At 51.6% G+C, this 20,309-nt stretch overlaps 1 protein-coding gene across 2 annotated transcripts in view; it reads right to left on the bottom strand.

The window, feature by feature from the left end:
• SLA2 (Src like adaptor 2) overlaps window positions 1-20,309 on the bottom strand; it is a 33,662-nt gene that overhangs the window by 905 nt on the left and 12,448 nt on the right. The window contains exons 4-7 of one of the 2 annotated variants that reach the window (XM_003253526.3): window positions 19,499-19,585; window positions 18,555-18,658; window positions 1,114-1,263; window positions 190-322 (exon numbers count right to left, since the gene is read on the bottom strand). In XM_003253526.3, the coding sequence (XP_003253574.1) occupies window positions 190-322; window positions 1,114-1,263; window positions 18,555-18,658; window positions 19,499-19,585 (474 nt within the window). The remainder of the gene's footprint in view (window positions 1-189; window positions 323-1,113; window positions 1,264-18,554; window positions 18,659-19,498; window positions 19,586-20,309) is intronic. The other variant, XM_030825911.1, reaches the window with a different exon arrangement.

Below are 20,309 nucleotides of genomic sequence, written 5' to 3'. Positions count from 1 at the left end.
ATCAGATCAGCTTCCCCAGCCCCACCTGCCAAGCCTGGGCCATGCTCCAGGAGTTGAGTCAGTGCACTCTGGCTCCAGCTGCCAGGTATCCCTGAGTGTGACAGGTACATTCCGGGTTGTGGGTTTCCAGGGGTGGGTCCTTCTAACTCTTGGTCCTGCTTTCATGTTTCCAGGAGTCCCCGACTTTACCTGTCCAGCTCTTTCCAGTTGAGTGGTGTCCTCTGCACAGTCACAGGTAGGGGTATATCCTTGCCAGGGAGCGGGCCAGCCCTCTGCAGGACACAGGGCTCCTTGAGGAGGCAGCAGATGTCATCCGCCAGCTCTGAGGAAGAGACCTCCATCCCTGACATGGCTGACTCCACCCTACTTCTCCCCAACAGCCCTCACCCTGACAGCCCTCCGCACTTGGCAGGAGGGGGCATGGTTACCAAAGAGTGACAGGACATGAGCCCCAAGCTATTGGTTTCATGGAGACAGATGTAGTCAAAGGTCTTTCTGGGCTAACTTTTGGGAGACAATCACTGTATGATTTAGGGTGAGTTCATGGACCTCTTCAGCTCAAGTTTCTGGTTAGGAAATTGCTTCAGGAAGAAGAAAGCTAAGGAATGCTCAGTGTACAGTCTACTACTCACTGTCTACTTCCACATGGAGTGACCTGTAGAAAACCCCTAATGAGTTTTCACAAGAGTGCTCTTCCTTCTCTGCCCCCTGACGCTGTGCCCAGTGACTGCATCTTCCAGTGTCTGTTGAAGGACAGGCACCAGGAAGTACTAAGGAGAGTCAGGATTGAATCCCACACAGCAGCAGCTCTGGGCCTGGTTCCTGTGGAGAGAACTCCGCCTGCCGCCAGGGGCTATGAATCAGAACCAGAGTCGTAGGCAAGGTACTGACCTGAGCCTAGACAGGAGGTCTGTGGCTTTTCTGCCAGGGCACGAGGTGAAGACAGGGCTCCCAGCCTGCATTTCTTGGCATAGGGACTGGCGTGAAAATAGGGCAGGTTGCTCTTCTGTCTGTCTGAATACTCCATAGCAGGTAAAATATCCAAGGGCACCACTGCCTGCTCCTCCCCGCAGACTATCCCAGCCTACTCCTGGAGACAGGGAAAGGCCATACCAGAGTAATGGTCCACCAGGGCCTGGAGTGAGGGGAAGGTGAGGCGTGGTGAGATGTACAGCCAGCCATTGTCAAGGCGGTGGATCCTGTAGTGTCTGATCCGGTCCCAGGATGCAGGGCGGCTGAGGCGGACTGACAGAGAGTAAGAGCCTGAGGAGAAAGGGGTCCAGGGGTGGCACTGAGGCCCTGCTGGGACTCGGCCCCACCCAGGCTGGGAAACGAAGATAGGCAACGTGGCCATGGGGCCCTGGCAGAAGGGAAGTGTCTGGGGCAGAAGCAGGACAAAGACTTGCTCTCTTGGTCATCAATAATACGTTCATAATAGATGGGGGTCTTGTGAGGGTGAAATCAAATCACAGAGCCTTTAGTACAGGGTCTGGCACCGTGTGAATGAACAATTCAGCATTGGCTGTTCTTACAAAGACTCAGGTGGCAGATACGTCAGGATGCAAAAACACTGTCAAGAAGATGCTGGCAAGGAAGTGGAGAAGTAGGACCTCCCACCCTGCTGGTGGAAGAGAAATTAGTACGAGCCACCTTGGAAACAGTTTGGAATTAACTAGATAAGCTGAACATGCACGTACCTTACAACCCAGCAGTTCTACCCAGGCACAATACCTCAGAAGCACACAAGCGATATGCACAGCAGCATTGTTTGTAAAAGTCAAAAACGGCAAAGAGCCCATGTGTGCTCAAGAGTAGAATAAATTGTGGATTATAGAGTGTAGTGCTATACAGCAGTAAAAATAACTGCTACATATAGGCATAAGGAAATCTTGGAAATTAAGCAGAAAAACATTACAGAGCATACATTCAGCCTGATTCTATTTAAAGTTCAAAGATAGCCAACATGACATTATATGTTGCACAGGCACGCACGGCAAAGTTCTGAAGAAAAGCAGCTGAAGAACACAGTGAAGCATGAGAGGGGGCTACAAAGGGCTTGTTAGGTAATTTCAGCTGGCAAGTGGGCACATGGATATCAGTTTTATTAGTGCTCCTCAACCTACATGTATACATTACATACACTGATGAATGCGACAGTTTCGCCAGTTTTGCATGTTTCATTTTTTCATTTTTTATCTGATTTTAATTTTTTTTCTTTTCTTTTTTTTTTTGGAGACAGAGTCTCCCTCTCTCGCCCAGGCTGGAGTGCAGTGGTGTAATCTCGGCTCACTGCAACCTCTGCCTCCCGGGTTGAAGTGATTCTCCTGCCTCAGCCTCCCGAGTAGCTGGGACTGCAGGCGCCTGCCACCATGCCTGGCTAATTTTTTGTATTTTTGGTAGAGACAAGGTTTCACCGTATTTGCCAGGCTGGTCTCAAACTCCTGACCTTGTGATCCGCCCGCCTCGGCCTCCCAAAGTGCTGGGATTACAGGCATGAGCCACCGTGCCCAGCCAGATTTTAATTTATTTTTAGAGCCACGCTCTCGCTGTGTTGCCCAGATGGCGTGCAGCGGCATGATTACAGCTCCCGGGCTCAAGCAGTCCTCTTGCCTCAGCCTCCTGAGTAGCTGGGATTACAGGCCTGAGCCACCGTGCCTGGCCATATAAGCACATTTAAAATATTAAAACAGGCTGGGGGCAGTGGCTCATGCCTGTAATCCCAGTTCGAGACCAGCCTGGCCAACGTGGTGAAACCCCATCTCTACTAAAAATACCAAAGTTATCTGGGTGTGGTGATGCACGCCTGTAGTCCCAGCTACTTGGAAGGCTGAGGCAGGAGAATCACTTGAACCCAGGAGGCAGAGGTTGCAGTGAGCCAAGATTGTGCCACTGCAGTCCAGCCTTGGCAACAGAGCAAGACTCCATCTCTAAATAAATAAATAAATAACGCAAGGCCGGGGACAGGCGCAGTGGCTCACGCCTGTAATCCCAGCACTTTGGGAGGCCGAGGTGGGCGGATCACCTGAGGTCAGGAGTTCAAGAACAGCCTGACCAACATGGCAAAACCCTGTCTCTACTAAAAATACAAAAAAAAAAAAAAATTAGCCAGGTGTGGTGGCGTGCGCCTGTAGTCCCAGCTACTTGGGAGGCTGAGGCAGGAGAATTGCTTGAACCCAGGAGACAGAGGTTGCAGTGAGCCGAGATTGCACCACTGCACTACAGCCTGGGCAATAGAGCGAGACTCCATCTCAATTAAAAAAAATAAATAAACAAGGCTGGGTAGAGTGGCTCACGCCTGTAGTCCCAGCTACTCAGAAGGCTGAGGCAGGGGGATCGCTTGAGCCCAGGAGGCAAAGCTTGCTTGGATGACAGAGTGAGACCCTGTCTCAAAAAAAAAAAAAAAAATTAAAACAAAGGTTAATGGGCCGGGCGTGGTGGCTCACGCCTGTAATCCCAGCACTTTGGGAGGCCAAGGCGGGAGAAGGTCAGGAGATCGAGACCAGCCTGGCTAACATGGTGAAACCTCGTCTCTACTAAAAATATAAAAAATTAGCTGGGCGCGGTGGCGGGTGCCTGTAGTCCCAGCTACTCGGGAGGCTGAGGCAGGAGAATGGCGTGAACCCAGGAGGCGGAGGTTGCAGTGAGCCAAGATCGCGCCACTGCACTCCAGCCTGGGTGACAGAGCAAGACTCCGTCTCAAAAAAAAAAAAAAAAAAGGCTAAAAGTAAAAAGATGGAAAAAAGATATATCATGCAGACAACCATAAGTAAGCTATAGTGGCTTATTAATGGGAGAATATTAGTGGGATATTAATATCAGACAATAGAATTCAAAAACAAGACTGGAGTCAGTGGCGCAATCTTGACTCACCACAACCTCTGCCTCCCAGGTTCAAGTGATTCTCCTGCCTCAGCCTCCAAAGTAGCTGGGACTACAGGCACGTGCCACCATGCCCGGCTATTTTTTTTTTTATTTTAGTAGAGACGGGGTTTCACTATGTTGGCCAGGTTGGTCTTGAACTCCTGACCTCATGATCTGCCCACCTTGGCCTCTCAAAGTGCTGGGATTACAGCTGTGAGCCACCGCGCCTGGCCAACAAATTTAAAAGGATTGAAATCATTAAAAATATGTTGTCTGGCCACAATGGAATTAAATTAGAAATTAATAAGGAAAAGGTATCTAGGCTGGGTGCAGTGGCTCAAGCCTATAATCCCAGCACTTTGGGAGGCAGAGGCTATTGGATCACCTGAGGTCAGGAGTTCAAGACCAGCCTGACCAACAAGGTGAAACCCCGTCTGCACTAAAAGTATAAAATTAGCTAGGTATGGTGGCACATGCCTGTAAATCCCAGCTACTTGAGAGGCTGAGGCAGGAGAATTGCTTGAACCCAGGAGGTGGAGATTGCAGTGAGCCGAGATTGTACCATTTCACTACAGACTAGGGAACAAGAGCGAACTCCATCTCAAAAAAAAAAAAGAAAAAAAGAAAAGAAAAAATATGTAGAAGCCAGGTATGGTGGCTCACGCCTGTAATCCCAACACTTTGGGAGGTTGAGGTGGGCGGATCATTTGAGGTCAGGAATTTGAGACGAGCCTGGCAAACATGGTGAAACCCCATCTCTACAAAAAATACAAAAAAATTAGCCAGGCTTGGTGCCAGTAATTCTAGCTACTCGGGAGGCTGAAGCAAGAGAATGGCTTGAACCTGTGAGGTGGAGGTTGCAGTAAGCTGAGATCATGTCGTTGCACTCCAGCTTGGGCAATGGAGTGAGACTCGGGGCGGGGGGCGGGGGGGAAGGCTGGGCATGGTGGCTCACACCTGTAATCCTAGCACTTTGGGAGGCTGAGATGGGCAGATCACCTGAGGTGGAGGTGGGAGAATCACTTAAGCCCAGCCAGGAATTTGAGACAAGCCTGGGTAACACGGTGAGTGTCTTTCTCTACAAAAAAATTTAAAATTAGCCAGGCATGGTGGTACATGCCTGTGGTCCCAGCTACTCCAGAGGCTGAGGCAGGAGAATCGTTTGAGCCTATGACATTGAGGCTGCAGTGAGCCATGACTGTGCCACTACACCCCAGCCTAGCCAACAGAGCAAGACTCTGTCTCAATCAATCAATAACTGAACATTGGCTGGGTGCGGTGGCTCACACATGTAATCCCAGGGCTTTGGGAGGCCGAGGCAGGCAGATCACCTGAGGCCACGAGTTCAAGACCAGCCTGGCCAACCCATGGTGGAAGTGGCAGTGAGCCAAGATCGTGCCACTGCACTCTAGCCTGGGTGACAGGGCAAGACTTGATCTCAAAAAAAAAAAAAAAAAATTAGCTGGGCATGGTGGCACACGCCTGTTGTCCCAGCTACTCAGGAGGCTGAGGCAGGAGTATCTCTTGAACCCAGGAGGTAGAGGTTGTGGTGACCCAAGATCACGCCACTGCACTCCAGCCTGGGCAACAGAGCGAGACTCAATCAAAAAAAAAAAAAAAAAAAGTGAAAAATGAAAAACCACGATCACCTGCAAAAATGCAGAAAAATCATTTGACAAAATTCAAGACCCTTCATGATTAAAAAAAAAAGCAGAAAACGATGAGTAGAATATGTTAGTTTCCTATTGCTGGTGTAACAAATTACCATCAATTCAGCAGCTTAAAATAACACAAATTATTCTTTTACAGTTCTGGAGGTTGGAAGTCTGAAATGAGTTTCACTGGACAAAAATCAAGGTGTCAGCAGGGCAATGTTCCTTTTGCAGACTCTAGAGAAGAAATCCATTCCCTCTTCTTTCCAGTTTCTAGAAGCCACATGCATCCCTCTGCTCGTGGCCCCTTCCTCAGTCTTCACAGCCAGTAGCATCTTCCTGTCTCTAACTCTCACCCTCCTGCCTCCCTCTCATAAGCATCCTGGTGATTATACTGGGTCCATCTGGACAATCCAAAATACTCTTCCCACCTCAAAATCCCTAATCACATCTGCAAACTCTTTTTGCAACGTAAGGTAACATACTCACAGGTGCTGCAGATCAGGACCTGAACATTGTTGGGGGGATGATTATTCTGCCTACCACAGAAAGGTACCTGATACAAAGCATCTGTGAAAAATCTACAACTAAGGCCAGGTGCGGTGGCTCACACCTGTAATCCCAACACTTTGGGAGGCCGAGGCTTGCGGATCACCTGAGGCCAGGAGTTCAAGACCAGCCTGGCCAACATGGTGAAACCCCCATCTCTACAAAAATAGAAAAATTAGCTGGGCATGATGGCGGGTACCTGTAATCTCAGGTACTCCAGAGGCTGAGGCAAGAGTTTTGTTTGAACCCAGGAGGCGGAGGTTGCAGTGAGCCGAGATCAGGCCACTGCACTCCAGCCTGGGTGACAGAGTGACATTACATCTCAAAAAAAAAAAAAAAAATCGACAGCATACTTAATAGGAAAGTGATTATTTTCCATCTAAGATTGGGAACAAAGCAATAATGTTCTTACCACTTCTACTCAGTGTTGTACTAAAGGTCCTAACAAGTGCAATAAGACAAGAAAAATAAATTTAAAGTATATAGATTGGAAAATAATACAGCTGCCTTTACTTACAGATAATACAATCATATGTAGATAATTGTAAGGAATCTGCCAAAAAGCTACTAGAACTAAAAGTAAATTTAGCAAGGTGACCCAGAGTCAATATGCTTTGAGAAGTATATTGACCCCAGTAGGGTCTCTGCTTCCTTTTCTTTGTTTTCTTTGCCTGACTGGGAGCCCTTTGACCTTTGTACCTTTATTTTTTTTTTCTTTTTTCTTTTTTAGAGACAGTTTCACTATGTTGCTCAGGCAGGCCTCAAACTCCTGGGCTTGAGTCCTGTTGCCTCAGCCTCCCAAGTAGCTGGGGCTATAGGTGTGCACCACCACGCCTGGCCTGTATTCTGTACCTTTGAGAAGAGTCTCTTCTTGAGCTGTGCTGTAACCCTGAAAAAATTCTGTGGTTGGGAATGGGCTAAATATTTGAAAATAGGCCCAGAAGGCCAACCAACCCAGCTGAACTAGTGACCAAGACCTTATAACTTTTGCGTGGTTCTTGAACCACCCACCCCAGCCACTGTCACCACAGTTACTAGAATCAGAAAGGGTACACTTGGGATCTGGTTGGTGGTCTCAGGGATAAAGAGGTCAGGAGTCATCCATCCCTGATTGCTTCCTCTCTCTCAGCCTCACATCCAGCCCAACAGAAAGCCCTGTTGGGTGTGGTCAGAACACAGCTAAGATCCAGCCACTTCTCACCTGGACAGAGCCTGCTACAGCTTCCTGCGCGGCATCCTCTCTTCGCAGCGGGCAGGAGGGGTCAGGTCGTCTCACTCCCCTACTCAGAATCCTCCCTGTCACACTTAAAATCGATCCCAAGTCCTCTCCCTGGAAAGGCTCTGTGTGACCTGACTCCCAACTCCCCACTCCCCTTGTCCTGTCTTCCCTGGCCGCCTGCTGAGGACACCCCTCCCTGAGGCCTGTGCTCACGCTCACGCCCTGGCACTCTGTGTCCTCTGAACGCTGCTTTATTTCCTCTTGGCACTTATCACTCTCACACTCTTTTCTTATTTGTTTACTGTCCACCTTGCCAACTAGATTGTGGGCAGGAATCTTGCTTTTCATACTGCAGAATCTCTGGTGTTTTGAACAGTGCCTGGCACAGAGTCAGCACACAGTATTTGTTGAATGAATGACTGAGTCTCTGTGATAAACACTCGGACAGAGCCATGATTACAAGCAGTTTTAAGGAGAGCTCATCACCATTTCCACTCCTACTGTCTGTGAGCACAGATGGTGTTGGGAATGATTCTTGAAGGCCTATCATTGCGTGATTTGCAGCAAACACATATTGAGCATTTACTAAGACCTACTCTTCCCTGAGGACAGAGGGCGCACCCAGAGCCAGCCCTTAGCTGAAGATGGAGTGCTGTGGGGCACACAGGTCCAGGTGACTGATGGGACAGCAGGTCACTAGGGGTGATGGGGAGGTGACTTTGGTTCCGTCCTTGGAACTGATGCTACAAACAGCCTGAATCTTCCTGTTTGGGGGGCAGTCTCCCCCAGCTCTTCATCCTCTCTCCCCCTCTCAACATGCATAGGCGTGCTCACCTGCTCATTCATTTATTCAGTAAACATCTGCTGAGCACCCACTACATGCCATACACTCTGCTCTGGGCCCAGACACAGGTATGAAATCATCACACTCGGGGGAAATAAGTGCTGTCTTGTCAGCACATCCACAGCTGAGATTTTCCTTAATGGTCCTCATTTCAAGTATTTAGTTCCTGTATTATTCTCATCAGACCATGTACCCTGATTTTTTTTTTTTTTTTTTTTTTGAGATGGAGTTTTGCTCTTGTTGCCCAGGCTGGAGTGCAATTGCATGATCTCAGCTCACTGCAACCTCCACCTCCTGGTTTCAAGCAATTCTCCTGCCTCAGCCTCCTGAGTAGCTGGGATTATAGGCACCTGCCACCATGCCTAATTTTTTTGTATTTTTAATAGAGACGGGGTTTCACCATGTTAGCCAGGCTGGTCTCAAACTCTGACCTCAGGTGATCCCCCCCGCCCCGCCTCAGCCTCTCAAAGTGCTGGGATTACAGGCATGAGCCACTGTGCCCAGCCATGATTTTGTTTTAGGAAATAAATTTAGCCAGCTGTGGTGGCTCACGCCTGTAATCCCAGCACTTGGGAAGTCTGAGGCAGGAGGATTGCTTGAGCCCAGGAGTTCGAGACCAGCCTGGGCAACAGAGTGAGATCCTGTCTCTACAAAAAATTTAAAAGTTAGGCATGGTGGTGCACCCCCCTGTAGTTCCAGCTACTCAAGAAGCTGAGGTGGGAGGATCACTTGAGCCCACAAGTTCAAGACTGCAGTGAACCATGATTGTGCCACTGCACTCCAGCGCCTGGGCAATAGAGTGAGATCCTGTCTAAAAAAAAAAAAAAAAAAAAAAAAAAAAAAAAAAAAAAAAAAAAAAAAAAAACGCTGGGTGTGGTGGCTCATGCCTGTAATCCCAGCACTTTGGGAGGCCAAGGTGGGCAGATTACCTGAGGTAAGAAGTTCGAGACCAGCCTGGGCAACATGGCAGAACTCTGTTTCTACTCAAAATACAAAAATTACCTGGGCCAGGCATGGTGGGTCACGCCTGTAATCTCAGCACTTTGCTTTGGGAGGCCAAGGTGGGTGGATCACTTGAGGTCAGGAGTTCAAGACCAGCCAGGGCAACATGGCAAAACCCATCTTTAAAAAAAAATACAGCTGAGCCCGGTGGTTCATGCCTGTAATCCCAGCACTTTACGATGCCAAGGCGGGTGGATCACAAGGTCAAGAGATCAAGACCATCCTGGCCAACATGTTGAAACCCTGTCTCTATTAAAAATACAAAAATTAGCTGGGCATGGTGGCACGCACCTGTAATCCTAGCTACTCGGGAGGCTGAGGCAGGAGAATTGCTTGAACCCAGGAGGCATACGTTGCAGTGAGCCGAGATTGTGCCACTGCACTCCAGCCCAATGACAGAACAAGACTCCATCTCAAAAAAAAAAAAAAAAAAAAGCCTCCTTCCTTTCTTTCTTTCTTCCTTCCTTCCTTCCTTCCTTCCTTCCTTCCTTCCTTCCTTCCTCCCTCCCTCCCTCCTTTCGCCCAGGCTACAGTAAACTCGGCTCGCTGCACACTCCCTGCATCGGGCTCCCGCTATTCTCCTGCCCTGGCCGCGGCGTGCCACCACCCCTCCCTCGTTTTTCTCCTTTGGCTGGAGGCGCGGTTTCGCCATGTCGGCCACACTGGTCTCCAGCTCCCGACCTCCAGTGCTCTGCCCGCCTCGGCCTCCCGAGGTGCTGGGACTCCAGACAGAGAGGCTCGCTCATTCGGTGCTTGGTGTTGCCCGGGCTGGAGTGCGGTGGCGTGGTCTTGGCTCGCTGCAGCCTCCGCCTCCCAGCCGCCTGCCTTGGCCTCCCAGGGTGCTGGGATTGCAGCCTCTGCCCGGCCGCCGCCCCGTCTGGGAGGTGGGGAGCGTCTCTGCCTGGCTGCCCATCGTCTGGGTTATGAGGAGCTCCTCTGCCCGGCCGCCCCGTCTGGGAGGTGAGGAGCGCCTCTGCCCGGCCGCCCATCGTCTGGGATGTGAGGAGCGACTCTGCCTGGCCGCCCCGTCTGGGAAGTGAGGAGCCCCTCTGCGCAGCCACCCCGTCTGGGAAGTGAGGAGCGCCTCTGCCCGGCCGCCCCTTCTGGGATCTGAGGAGCGCCTCTGCCCGGTCGCCCCGTCTGGGAAGTGAGGAGCGCCTCTGCCCGGCCGCCCCGTCTGGGAGGTGGGGAGCGCCTCTGCGCGGCCGCCCCGTCTGGGAGGTGAGGAGCGCCTCTGCCTGGCCGCCCCGTCTGGGAGGTGGGGAGCGCCTCTGCCCGGCCGCCCCGTCTGGGAGGTGGGGAGCGCCTCTGCCCGGCCGCCTCTTCTGGGAGGTGAGGAGCGCCTCTGCCCGGCCGCCTCTTCTGGGAGGTGAGGAGCGCCTCTGCCCGGCCGCCCCTTCTGGGATGTGAGGAGCACCTCTGCCCGGCCGCCCCGTCTGGGAAGTGAGGAGCGCCTCTGCCCGGCCGCCTTTTCTAGGAAGTGAGGAGCGCCTCTGCCCGGCCGTCCCGTCTGGGAAGTGAGGAGTGCCTCTGCCCGGCCGCCCCGTCTGGGAAGTGAGGGGCGCCTCTGCCCGGCCGCCCCTTCTGGGATGTGAGGGGCGCCTCTGCCCGGCCGCCCCTTCTGGGAAGTGAGGGGCGCCTCTGCCCGGCTGCCCCTTCTGGGATGTGAGGGGCGCCTCTGCCCGGCTGCCCCTTCTGGGATGTGGGGAACGCCTCTGCCCGGCCGCCCCGTCTGGGAGGTCTACCACAGAGGCCAGAAGCAATGTGGGGGCTGGATGTGGTGACTCACACCTGTAGTCCCAGTACTCTGGGAGGCTGAGGCGGGTTGATCACTTGAGGCTGGGAGCTCGAGACCAGCCTGGCCAACATGGCGAAACATATGAAAAATACAACTGTCAAACCAACCAACGAACCAAGCGACAACAAAACAGGTCTACCCTGGAGTCATACTCTAATTTTTTCTATTTTCCTCCCTTTCTGATCCTTTATCCCACTTTCTTTTTCTTCCTCTTCCTTCTCCTTCTTCTTTGTCAAATAGAGGATTGAGTTATTATCATTGATCCATACAAAGTCCCTCTCTCATTTATTTTCTTTAATTCCCACCCCCCATTTCTATTCCCCGTCTTCCCATGTGCAACCTTCCTAATATGTTTGATAAGCATCTTTTTGTTCGTGTGTACTTTTAGAAAATGTTTATTGTTTTGTTTGCAAAAAAAAAAATAAAATAAAAAATAAAAATAAAAATAAAAAATAAAAATAAATAAAAAAATAAAAAAATTAGCCAGGTGTGGTAGCATACACCTGTAGTCCCAGCTACTCAGGAGGCTGAAGTGGGAGAATCGCTTGAGCCTGGGAGGCGGAGGTTGCAGTGAGCCAAGATAGTGGCATCCAGCTTGGGTGACCCTGTCTTAAAAAAAAAAAAAAGGCTGGGCGCAGTGGCTCATGCCTGTAATCCCAGCACTTTGGGAGGCCGAGACGGGCAGATCACAAGGTCAGGAGATCGAGACCATCCTGGCTAACACGGTGAAACCCCATCTCTACTAAAAATATAAAAAATTAGCCGGGTGTGATGGCAGGCGCCTGTGGTCCCAGCTACTTGGGAGGCTGAGGCAGGAGAATGGCGTGAAACCAGGAGGCAGAGCTTGCAGTGAGCCGAGATCCCGCCACTGCACTCCAGCCTGGGCGACAGAGCAAGACTCCATCTCAAAAAAAAAAAAAGAGAAAAAGAAAAGAAATAAACCTATTATAGCTACAGAAGAGGTATTTTCAATATGCTATGGGAGTTGAGAACAAAAATTGACATAGTATGGGAAGGTGATAGTCCGCGAAGGCCATAGTCTGGGAAGGCGATAGTCTGGGTAGGTGATAGTCTGGGAAAGTCCCATTGGAAAGAATGGCGAAGGATGAGTGTGAGTTTGCCGCGAGGAGAAGCGGAGGGCGGGCTTTCCAGATGGAGGGAGGAGTATGTGTAAGGATGCAGCGGTAGAAAGAACAAAGTATGTTTACAGAGTGGCTGGTGGGCAGAGAGTCCAGAGGGGACAGTGGAAGCCGTGGCTGGACGCGGGGCCTAGGGGAGGACCCACCAGAAAGAAAGGCAAAGTATAAAGTCCTAATTTCAGAAAGCTCCAGCAGGCTTAGGCAACGTCACCTCCACAACCTCTGGGGTCAGGTATTCCAGTGATGATGCTGGGAGTGGGGGATGAGGGATCAGATCAGGAGCTGCATGTGGGAAGTGGGCCTAGCAGGACCCTCCTGAACCTTCTCTGCTGAGGCCTCTGAGAAGCTTTAGGGATTGAATCTTGCACCCTCCACTGTTCTGTACCCTGAGGACAAAAGCCATGACTTAGCAGGCCTGACTCAGAGGAGATGCTCAGTAAGTGTTTCCCAACGGACAGTGGACAGAGGTGAGCCCCACGGGGGCAGGAACCACGTCTTGCTCATCAATCTCCCTTATAGTGCCTGACACAGAACAGATATACAGCAGGACAGCCAAGAGGGGCTGCTGCTGGGGCCTGTCCCCAACCCTGTGCTGACCTCTGCACAATCCTGTGACCTCCACAAAGCTTCCAGGCCCCCTTCACGGACCAAGATTTGGGGCCTGACTAGAGTCTGGCCATGGCTGTCCCGAGGCCTATCATATAGCCAGGTATGCCAGAAGGACTTGGGAAGATGGGTCTTCCCGCCTCGGACTCTGATTAGTGTTCCTGGTAGCTCAGGGCCCCAGGCCTTCCTCCTTAGTCCACACACAGGCTTGAAGCCCGTGTGGAATCGGTGCCTTTGGGCCAATGAAAAGCTGATCCTGGCATCACTCACTCACTCGGTCAATGGCTAATTCCCATTATATAAGACAAGAGCATAATGTAAAATACATTGTCTCTTATTACTTCATTCTGGGTTCCCTAGTTTGGAACTCTGTTTTCAAACTCAAGAGAACAGTAGAACCATCCAGAGAGCTTGTCCAAGAAGCAGATTTCTGACCTCTGCCCCCAAAAGTCTGATTCAGTTAGGTCTGCAATGGGGTCCACGAGTCTACAGTGTTGACAGGTTCCCCTGATGAGTCCTGTACACTCAAGTCTGAGAACCACTGTTCTATGACGTCACTTGGGCCCCTAGAGTCACTGCGGTGTCAAACCACAGTATAAAAGTTTACACCGTGACCCAGGACACACCTTATAAAAAATCTGAAACAAAAGTTTTATGACTCGATATTTACCCCAACCATGGTCATGTTCTCTGCTCAATTTCACTACAAACACGCACTGGTCCAGACCCACTAAATTAGTGGGTTCCGACCCTGGCTACCCACCAGAATCACCTGGGCAGCTTTTACAGTGTGCAGGCCACATCCCTGACCAGTGAGATCAGAAACCCTGGAGGTGGGGTACAGGCATCAGTAGTTGATCAATTAATTAATTTATTTATTCTTTAGAGACAGGGTCTTGGTCTGTCACCCAGGCTGGAGTCCAGTGGTGTGATCATAGCTCACTGCAGCATCAACTTCTTGGGCTTAAGTGATCCTCCTGCCTCAGCCTCCCAAGTAGCTTAGACAACAGGCGCATGCCACCACACCTAGCTAACTTAAAAAAAAAAATTTTTTTTTTTTTTTTTTTTTAAGAGACAGGGGTCTCCCTTTGTTGCCCAGACTGGTTTTGAACTCCTGGGCTCAAGTGATCCTCCTGCCTTGGCCTCACAATGTGCTGGGATTACAGATGTGAGACACTGCACCTGGCTTCTAAACTGATTTCTTTTTTTTTTTTTTTTTTTTTGAGACAGAGTCTTGCTCTGTCGCCCAGGCTGGAGTGCAGTGGCGCAATCCCGACTCACTGCAAGCTCTGCCTCCCGGGTTCACGCCATTCTCCTGCCTTAGCCTCTCCGAGTAGCTGGGATTTTTTGTATTTTTTGTATTTTTAGTAGAGACAGGGTTTCACCATAGTCTCGATCTCCTGACCTCGTGATCCTCCCGCCTCGGCCTCCCAAAGTGCTGGGATTACAAGCGTGAGCCACCGCGCCCGGCCTAAACTGATTTCTTGACCCACAAATCGACCATGACCTGCAGGAAAACTTTACCTTTCCTGGAAAAGTGGCAAATTTCTTCTTTTTTTCCCCCCCCGACTAACGTTTTTCATCTTCCTCTTTGATAACAATAGCTGCATCCTGATCCACCCCCTTTTGGAATTGACTATGGGGACCAGGAGACCTTAGTCCCAGTAATTTTGTGGATTTTTTTTTTTTTTTTTTTGAGACATAGTCTCACCCTGTCACCCAGGCTGGAGCACAGTGGCGCGATCTTGGCTCACTGCAACCTCCACCTCCAGGTTCAAGCAATTCTCCAGCCTTAGCCTCCTGAGTAGCTGGGATTACAGGCACCCGCCACCATGCCTGGCTAATATTTTGTATTTTTAGTAGAGATGGGGTTTCGCCATGTTGGCCAAGCTGGTCTCAAACTCCTGACCTCTGGTGATCCACACACCTTGGCCTCCCAAAGTGCTGGGATTATAGGCATGAGCCACCGCGCCTGGCCTTATGTGGATCTTATGAGTCTTTAAAGATCTTCATGGATCCCGCTGGGCACGGTGGCTCATGCCTGTAATCCTAGCACTTTGGGAGGCCAAGGTGGGCGGATTATCTGAGGTCAGGAGTCTGAGACCAGCCTGGCCAACATGGCAAAACCCTGTTTCTACTAAAAATACAAAAAAAAATAGTCCAGTGCAGTGCCTCACTCCTGTAATCCCAGCACTTTGGGAGGCCGAGGTGGGTGGATCATCTGAGGTCAGGAGTTTGAGATCAGCCTGGCCAACATGATGAAACCCTGTCTGTACTAAAAACACAAAAATTAGTTGGGCATGGTGGCACATGCCTGTCATCCCAGCTATTCAGGAAGTTGAGGCAGGAGACTCGCTTGAACCCAGGAGGTGGAGGTTGCAGTGAGCCGAGATGGCGCCACTGCACTCCAGCCTGGGCAACAGAGTGAGACTCTGTCTCAAAAAAATAATAATAAGGGGCCGGGCGCGGTGACTCAAGCCTGTAATCCCAGCACTTTGGGAGGCCAAGGTGGGTGGATCACGAGGTCAGGAGATCGAGACCATCCTGGCTAACACGGTGAAACCCCGTCTCTACTAAAAATACAAAAAATTAGCCAGGCGTGTTGGTGGGCGCCTGTAGTCCGAGCTACTCGGGAGGCTGAGGCAGGAGAATGGCGTGAGCCCGGGAGGCGGAGCTTGCAGTGAGCTGAGATTGCGCCACTGCACTCCAGCCTGGGCGACAGAGCAAGACTCCGTCTCAAAAAAAAAAATAAATAAATAAAAAAATAATAGTAATAATAATTATCCCAGTGTGGTAGCACTCACCTGTAATCCCAGCTTCCAGGGAGGCTGAGGCATGAGAATCACTTAAACCCAGGAGGCAGAGGCTGCACTGAGCCGAAATGCGCCACTTCATGCCAGCCTGGGCGACACAGTGAGACTGTCTCAAAAAAAAAAAAAAAATCTTCATGGATCCATACGGCTTTCTCCTCTCTCTCACTCACATGGTTTTCTCTTGCATCTGTGCCTTCTTAGGTAAGGGGTGGAGTGGCCATAAGGGCCGGCCACTATATTCTTGGGGCTGAACCAGGCCAGAGAATGGGCCAGGGGAGGGGAGCTGAGCACTGAGCACTTCCTGTGGCTTCTGAAGCTCCGGGGGACAGTCTGCAGTGGGGCCCTGCTCCACTCCGCAACGCTGCTGTGGTTTCCTGTTTGCAGCTGCTGTGCTGGGCTGGCCTCCCCAGCCCCTCTACCAGCCCATGGATGTATGTGAGGTGGGGGTGCTGATTCTGCCTAGAAAATAGCAGGAGGGGCCTCAGAGAGGTCAACCCAAGAACGCTCAAGGGCAGGAGAGGAGAGGCAAAGAAGCTGGAGAAGGTCTTGGGAGGGAGACTGAGGCAGAGAACGAAGGGTCCCAACAGCCTATCACAGTTGGTTCATATCAAGGCGGGCGCCAGGAGGTCTGTCTGCTCCTGATACCTCCTTCCCTGGTCTCTCGCTGTGCTTTCAGTGCCAACATTACTGCCCCATGTGGGCCTTTCTTGGGGGCCTGGAGTGAGAGGAGCTGTGGCTGGGTTTGAATCCTGGCTCTGCACTTACTAGCTGTGTTTCCCCAGGCAAACTATTTCTCTTTTCTAAGCCTCAGTTTTTCCATCTGTAAAATGAAGACCATGGAAGTACAATCCCTATATATTGTTTTAAGTCACTTAAAGGGCTTAACACAAATGTGGGCATTGCTGCTCCTTCAACGTCCCTCTTTGCCTCTGCCTTAAAGGACTCAGGGTCAGCAGCTCAGAGGGAGGCAGGGTCATCAAAGAGACTATCAAGTTTGTGTTTTGATTGCAAAAGGCCATGCACCTGGGGTGGGAGAAGCCCCACATGAGTGTGCATGTGGCACGTCCCTACTCCTCTTTGGTCCAGTTTTTCAGTCTGTACAGTGGAGAGAGGAGGATCCATGAGGTGACTTCCAGTGGGTTTCTAGCTCTGACTGGCTACTGACCCAAGAGATCCTGTCACCATTTTAACGTTTTGCCAAGAGATCAGAATCATGTTGTGTCTTGGGGAGGGAGGAATCACCTCCTAGTCAACGCAGGGAAGTTCTGTGACTATACTCTATTAAAAATCCTAGGCCGGGCGTGGTGGCTCACGCTTGTAATCCCAGCACTTTGGGAGGTCGAGGTGGGCGGATCACGAGGTCAGGAGATCGATACCACGGTGAAACTCCGTCTCTACTAAAAATACAAAAAATTAGCCGGGCGTGGTGGCGGGCGCCTGTAGTCCCAGCTACTCGGAGAGGCTGAGGCAGGAGAATGGCGTGAATCCGGGAGGCGGAGCTTGCAGTGAGCCGAGATCGCACCACTGCACTCCAGCCTGGGCGACAGAGCGAGACTCCCTCTCAAAAAATTAAAAAATAAATAAATAAATAAATAAAAATCCTAGTTGCCAATGTGTTGGCTGAGCCTAGATCCCTATTGTGGGCCATTCACATTCACTTTTATTTTTTGAAGATGGAGTCTGGCTCTGTTGCTCAGGCTGGAGTGCAGTGATGCAATCATGGCTCACTGCATCCTGGAACTCCTGGACTCAAGTGGTCCTCCCGCCTCAGCCTCTGAAGTAGCTCGGACTACAGGCATGCACCACCATGCCTCACTACATTTAACATTTTTTTGTAGAGAAGTGGTCTCATTATGTTGGCTAGGCTGGTCTCAAATTCCTGAGCACAAGTGATTCTCCCACCTCAGCCTCCCAAAGTGCTGGGATTACAGGTGTGAGCCACAGTGCCCGGCCTGTATCATTTTTAGAAATGCATATTTTTGCTCTATTGCTGATAGGCTCTCATGGCAGCAACATGGCAGACGACAGCCAGACTGCTCGACACCAAGGCTAGGAACTCCAGCCCTTCACATCTGGCCTTCTGCCCCACCCTCAAGTCATATCACACTTGGCTCTTGGCATTAGAGGGGCAAGCCCTGGCATCACTGTGAATCTCAAATAGAGGTTTCCCAAACTCTGTGCCATGGAACACTGGCTTCCCGTGACCCAGGAGCTCCCTGAGAGCAGGGGCCATGGCCACCTCACTCAGCAGAGATGCCTAAGGCCTGACACATACAGTAGGTCCTGTCCTTCCCTGAAGCCTCCCCACATCATAGGTGCTGGAGAAGCATTTGCTGAATGAATGAACGTGGAGTGACTGTTACAGGTGCTGCGTGATGAAACGCTCCTGGGTTCAGAAACACTGGGAAATGCCCAGTCAGGCAAATGCGACGCCTTAAGAAGTCTTGTGTTAACACGGATTGTGAACCTCTCAGAGATGGATGCGATTTTCGAGGTCCCCTAAACTGACCCCCCATCTCCTCTATTTCTAAGCAGGCGGCCCACAGAACACACTCAGAGAGTCCCTGTAATGCATCCTCTTGTTTCCCCCAAAACACACGCCCAGCACTGTGTCTCTGCTGAGTAGCAACCCCACTGCCTTGGGAGAAAACCCAAGCTTCTCAGCCCGGCATCCAAGGCCTCTATGCTGGAGCCTTGCTCACTTCTAACCTCCTCTTGTCCCGAGGTGCAGCCCGCTGGCCCACCCCAGCACCACTGTGTCTTGTTGCCTGGGATCCTGTGGGAATATCCCTCAAGTTTCCACTCATGGTCCACTCCTCCATGAAGCCTCCCTTGATTGCTCCAAAGTTAGCTGCCTCTCCTCTGCTTTCATGGCCTGTCTCCATCTCCCCCAGCCTGGGCTCCACATAGCTCATATGGGCAGGACACGGAGCTGGGGCTCAGAAAATCTTGGTTGACTGAGGAGTCAGGCAAAGCCTATTTCCTGGGCCGCACCTGCAGCCATATACCTGTGGGCTCCTTTCTGAGACCTCCACATAGGGAGGGCCTGGGCTGGCACTGAGCTTACTTACCTCTCCTGGTCTGGCTCTCCCGGATGAGGAAGGCCCCTCCAGGGTTCCCAGGTAACAACAGCAGTTCCTCCGCTTTCTCCCTGCTCAGGCCCTCATACAGCCACCTAGAGGAGCGAGAGAGAGGGACAACAGACAGGGTCAGCCTGGAGGAAGAGGGAAGCCAAGATTTTACTACCACCGCTGAGTGACCCTCACAAGGCCCTCCCTCTCTGGGCTTCAAAAGTTCTATCTGCTCCACAAAGAGCTGGGCTCAGGGTCTCCAAGGTCCACGCCATCTTTGTCCTCCGAGTCCTGGCTCCAGGGCCCTGGGAGGACAAACTCATGGGGACAGCCTCAGCTTTCCCTGCCTGGAGGCCTCATTCCCAGGTAACCTGGGTTGGTCCCAGCCTCTCTGCTATCCCTGCTCAGTACCCCCAGCACCCTGATTCTATCCACTCACCTTTCTAAGCCTCACCTTTCCAAGAGCTGCCCTTCTGTTTTTTTCTTTTTTTATTGAGACAGGCTCCTGCTGTGTGGCCTAGACTGGAGTGCAGTGGCGCAATCACGGCTCACTGCAGCCTTGACCTTCCAGGCTCAGACGATCCTCCCACCTCAGCCTCCCTGGTAGCTGGGACTACAGGTGCGTACACTGTGCCAGCCCCTCACGCAGCATGCTCCCATCTCCTACGTGGACTTTTCAGCGTTTTCCACCACGAGATCCTGGCAACCTCCAAAGCCCAGAGCTCCACACCTCCTCTGTGGGCCTTCCCAAGCCCCTCCTCTGGCTCCCACGTCTCACAGGCCCACCTGTGCTAGGATGAGCTGTCTGCCCCTCTTGAGGGCAGGACCTGGGTTCGATTCTCCCCCATCCCCAGCTTCGCTCAGCGCAGAGCCGCGCATAAAGTGGAGTTCTTGTGGGAAGAGAAAGCCCACCTCTGCAAGGCGGGCCTGAGGTGGGAACTCACCTATGGGAGACTTTGGCCACGTGGACGCTGGGGATGTTGTACTCTCTGCCTGAGACTTCAGACAGCACCGTCCACCAGTCTCCATCCCTGGAGAGAGAAAGGAGTGGGGGCACCTCTTTCAGATGAGCCACGGCCCCAAGAACTGCACATTCAGGGCTTGCAAGGACCCTCTCAGGCTGGATCCTGTGGCCACCTGTCCTGCCTGTTTCCCAGGCTTCCCTGCACTAGCCTGTCCAGGTACCTCCTGAGTCAGGGCTGGGGCCGGTGGTAGATGGCACGATTCCAGGCTCCCTGCTACAGGGCGCTGCCCACCCACTGCTTCTCCCTGTGGGGGTGTCCAGTCGCCTGAAATTCCACCACAGGGTTTCTGTGAGCGCTTCAGCAAAGGCTTGTGCTTTTCTACCTGGGGGAAGGGCCCCTTCTCCCGGGAGAGCATCTCTAGTCCTTCCTTCCTTTATTTTTTTGAGACAGAGTTTTGCTCTTGTGGCCCAGGCTGGAGTGCAGTGGCATGATCTCAGCTCACTGCAACCTCTGCCTCCCGGGTTCAAGCAATTCTCCTGCCTCAGCCTCCCAAGTAGCTGAGATTACAGGCATCCGCCACCAAGCCCGGCTAATTTTTGTATTTTTATTAGAGATGGGGTTTCTTTTTTTTTTTTGAGACGGAGTCTCGCTCTGTCGCCCAGGCTGGAGTGCAGTGGCGCAATCTCGGCTCACTGCAAGCTCCACCTCCCGGGTTCACGCCATTCTCCTGCCTCAGCCTCTCCGAGTAGCTGGGACTACAGGCGCCCGCCACCACGCCTGGCTAATTTTT

The sequence above is a fragment of the Nomascus leucogenys genome, chromosome 13 (assembly GCF_006542625.1).
Source record: "Nomascus leucogenys isolate Asia chromosome 13, Asia_NLE_v1, whole genome shotgun sequence".
NCBI classification, from domain to species: domain Eukaryota; kingdom Metazoa; phylum Chordata; class Mammalia; order Primates; family Hylobatidae; genus Nomascus; species Nomascus leucogenys.
Note: the sequence above shows the minus strand (reverse complement) of the source record. Positions and strands in the feature narration are given on the sequence as shown.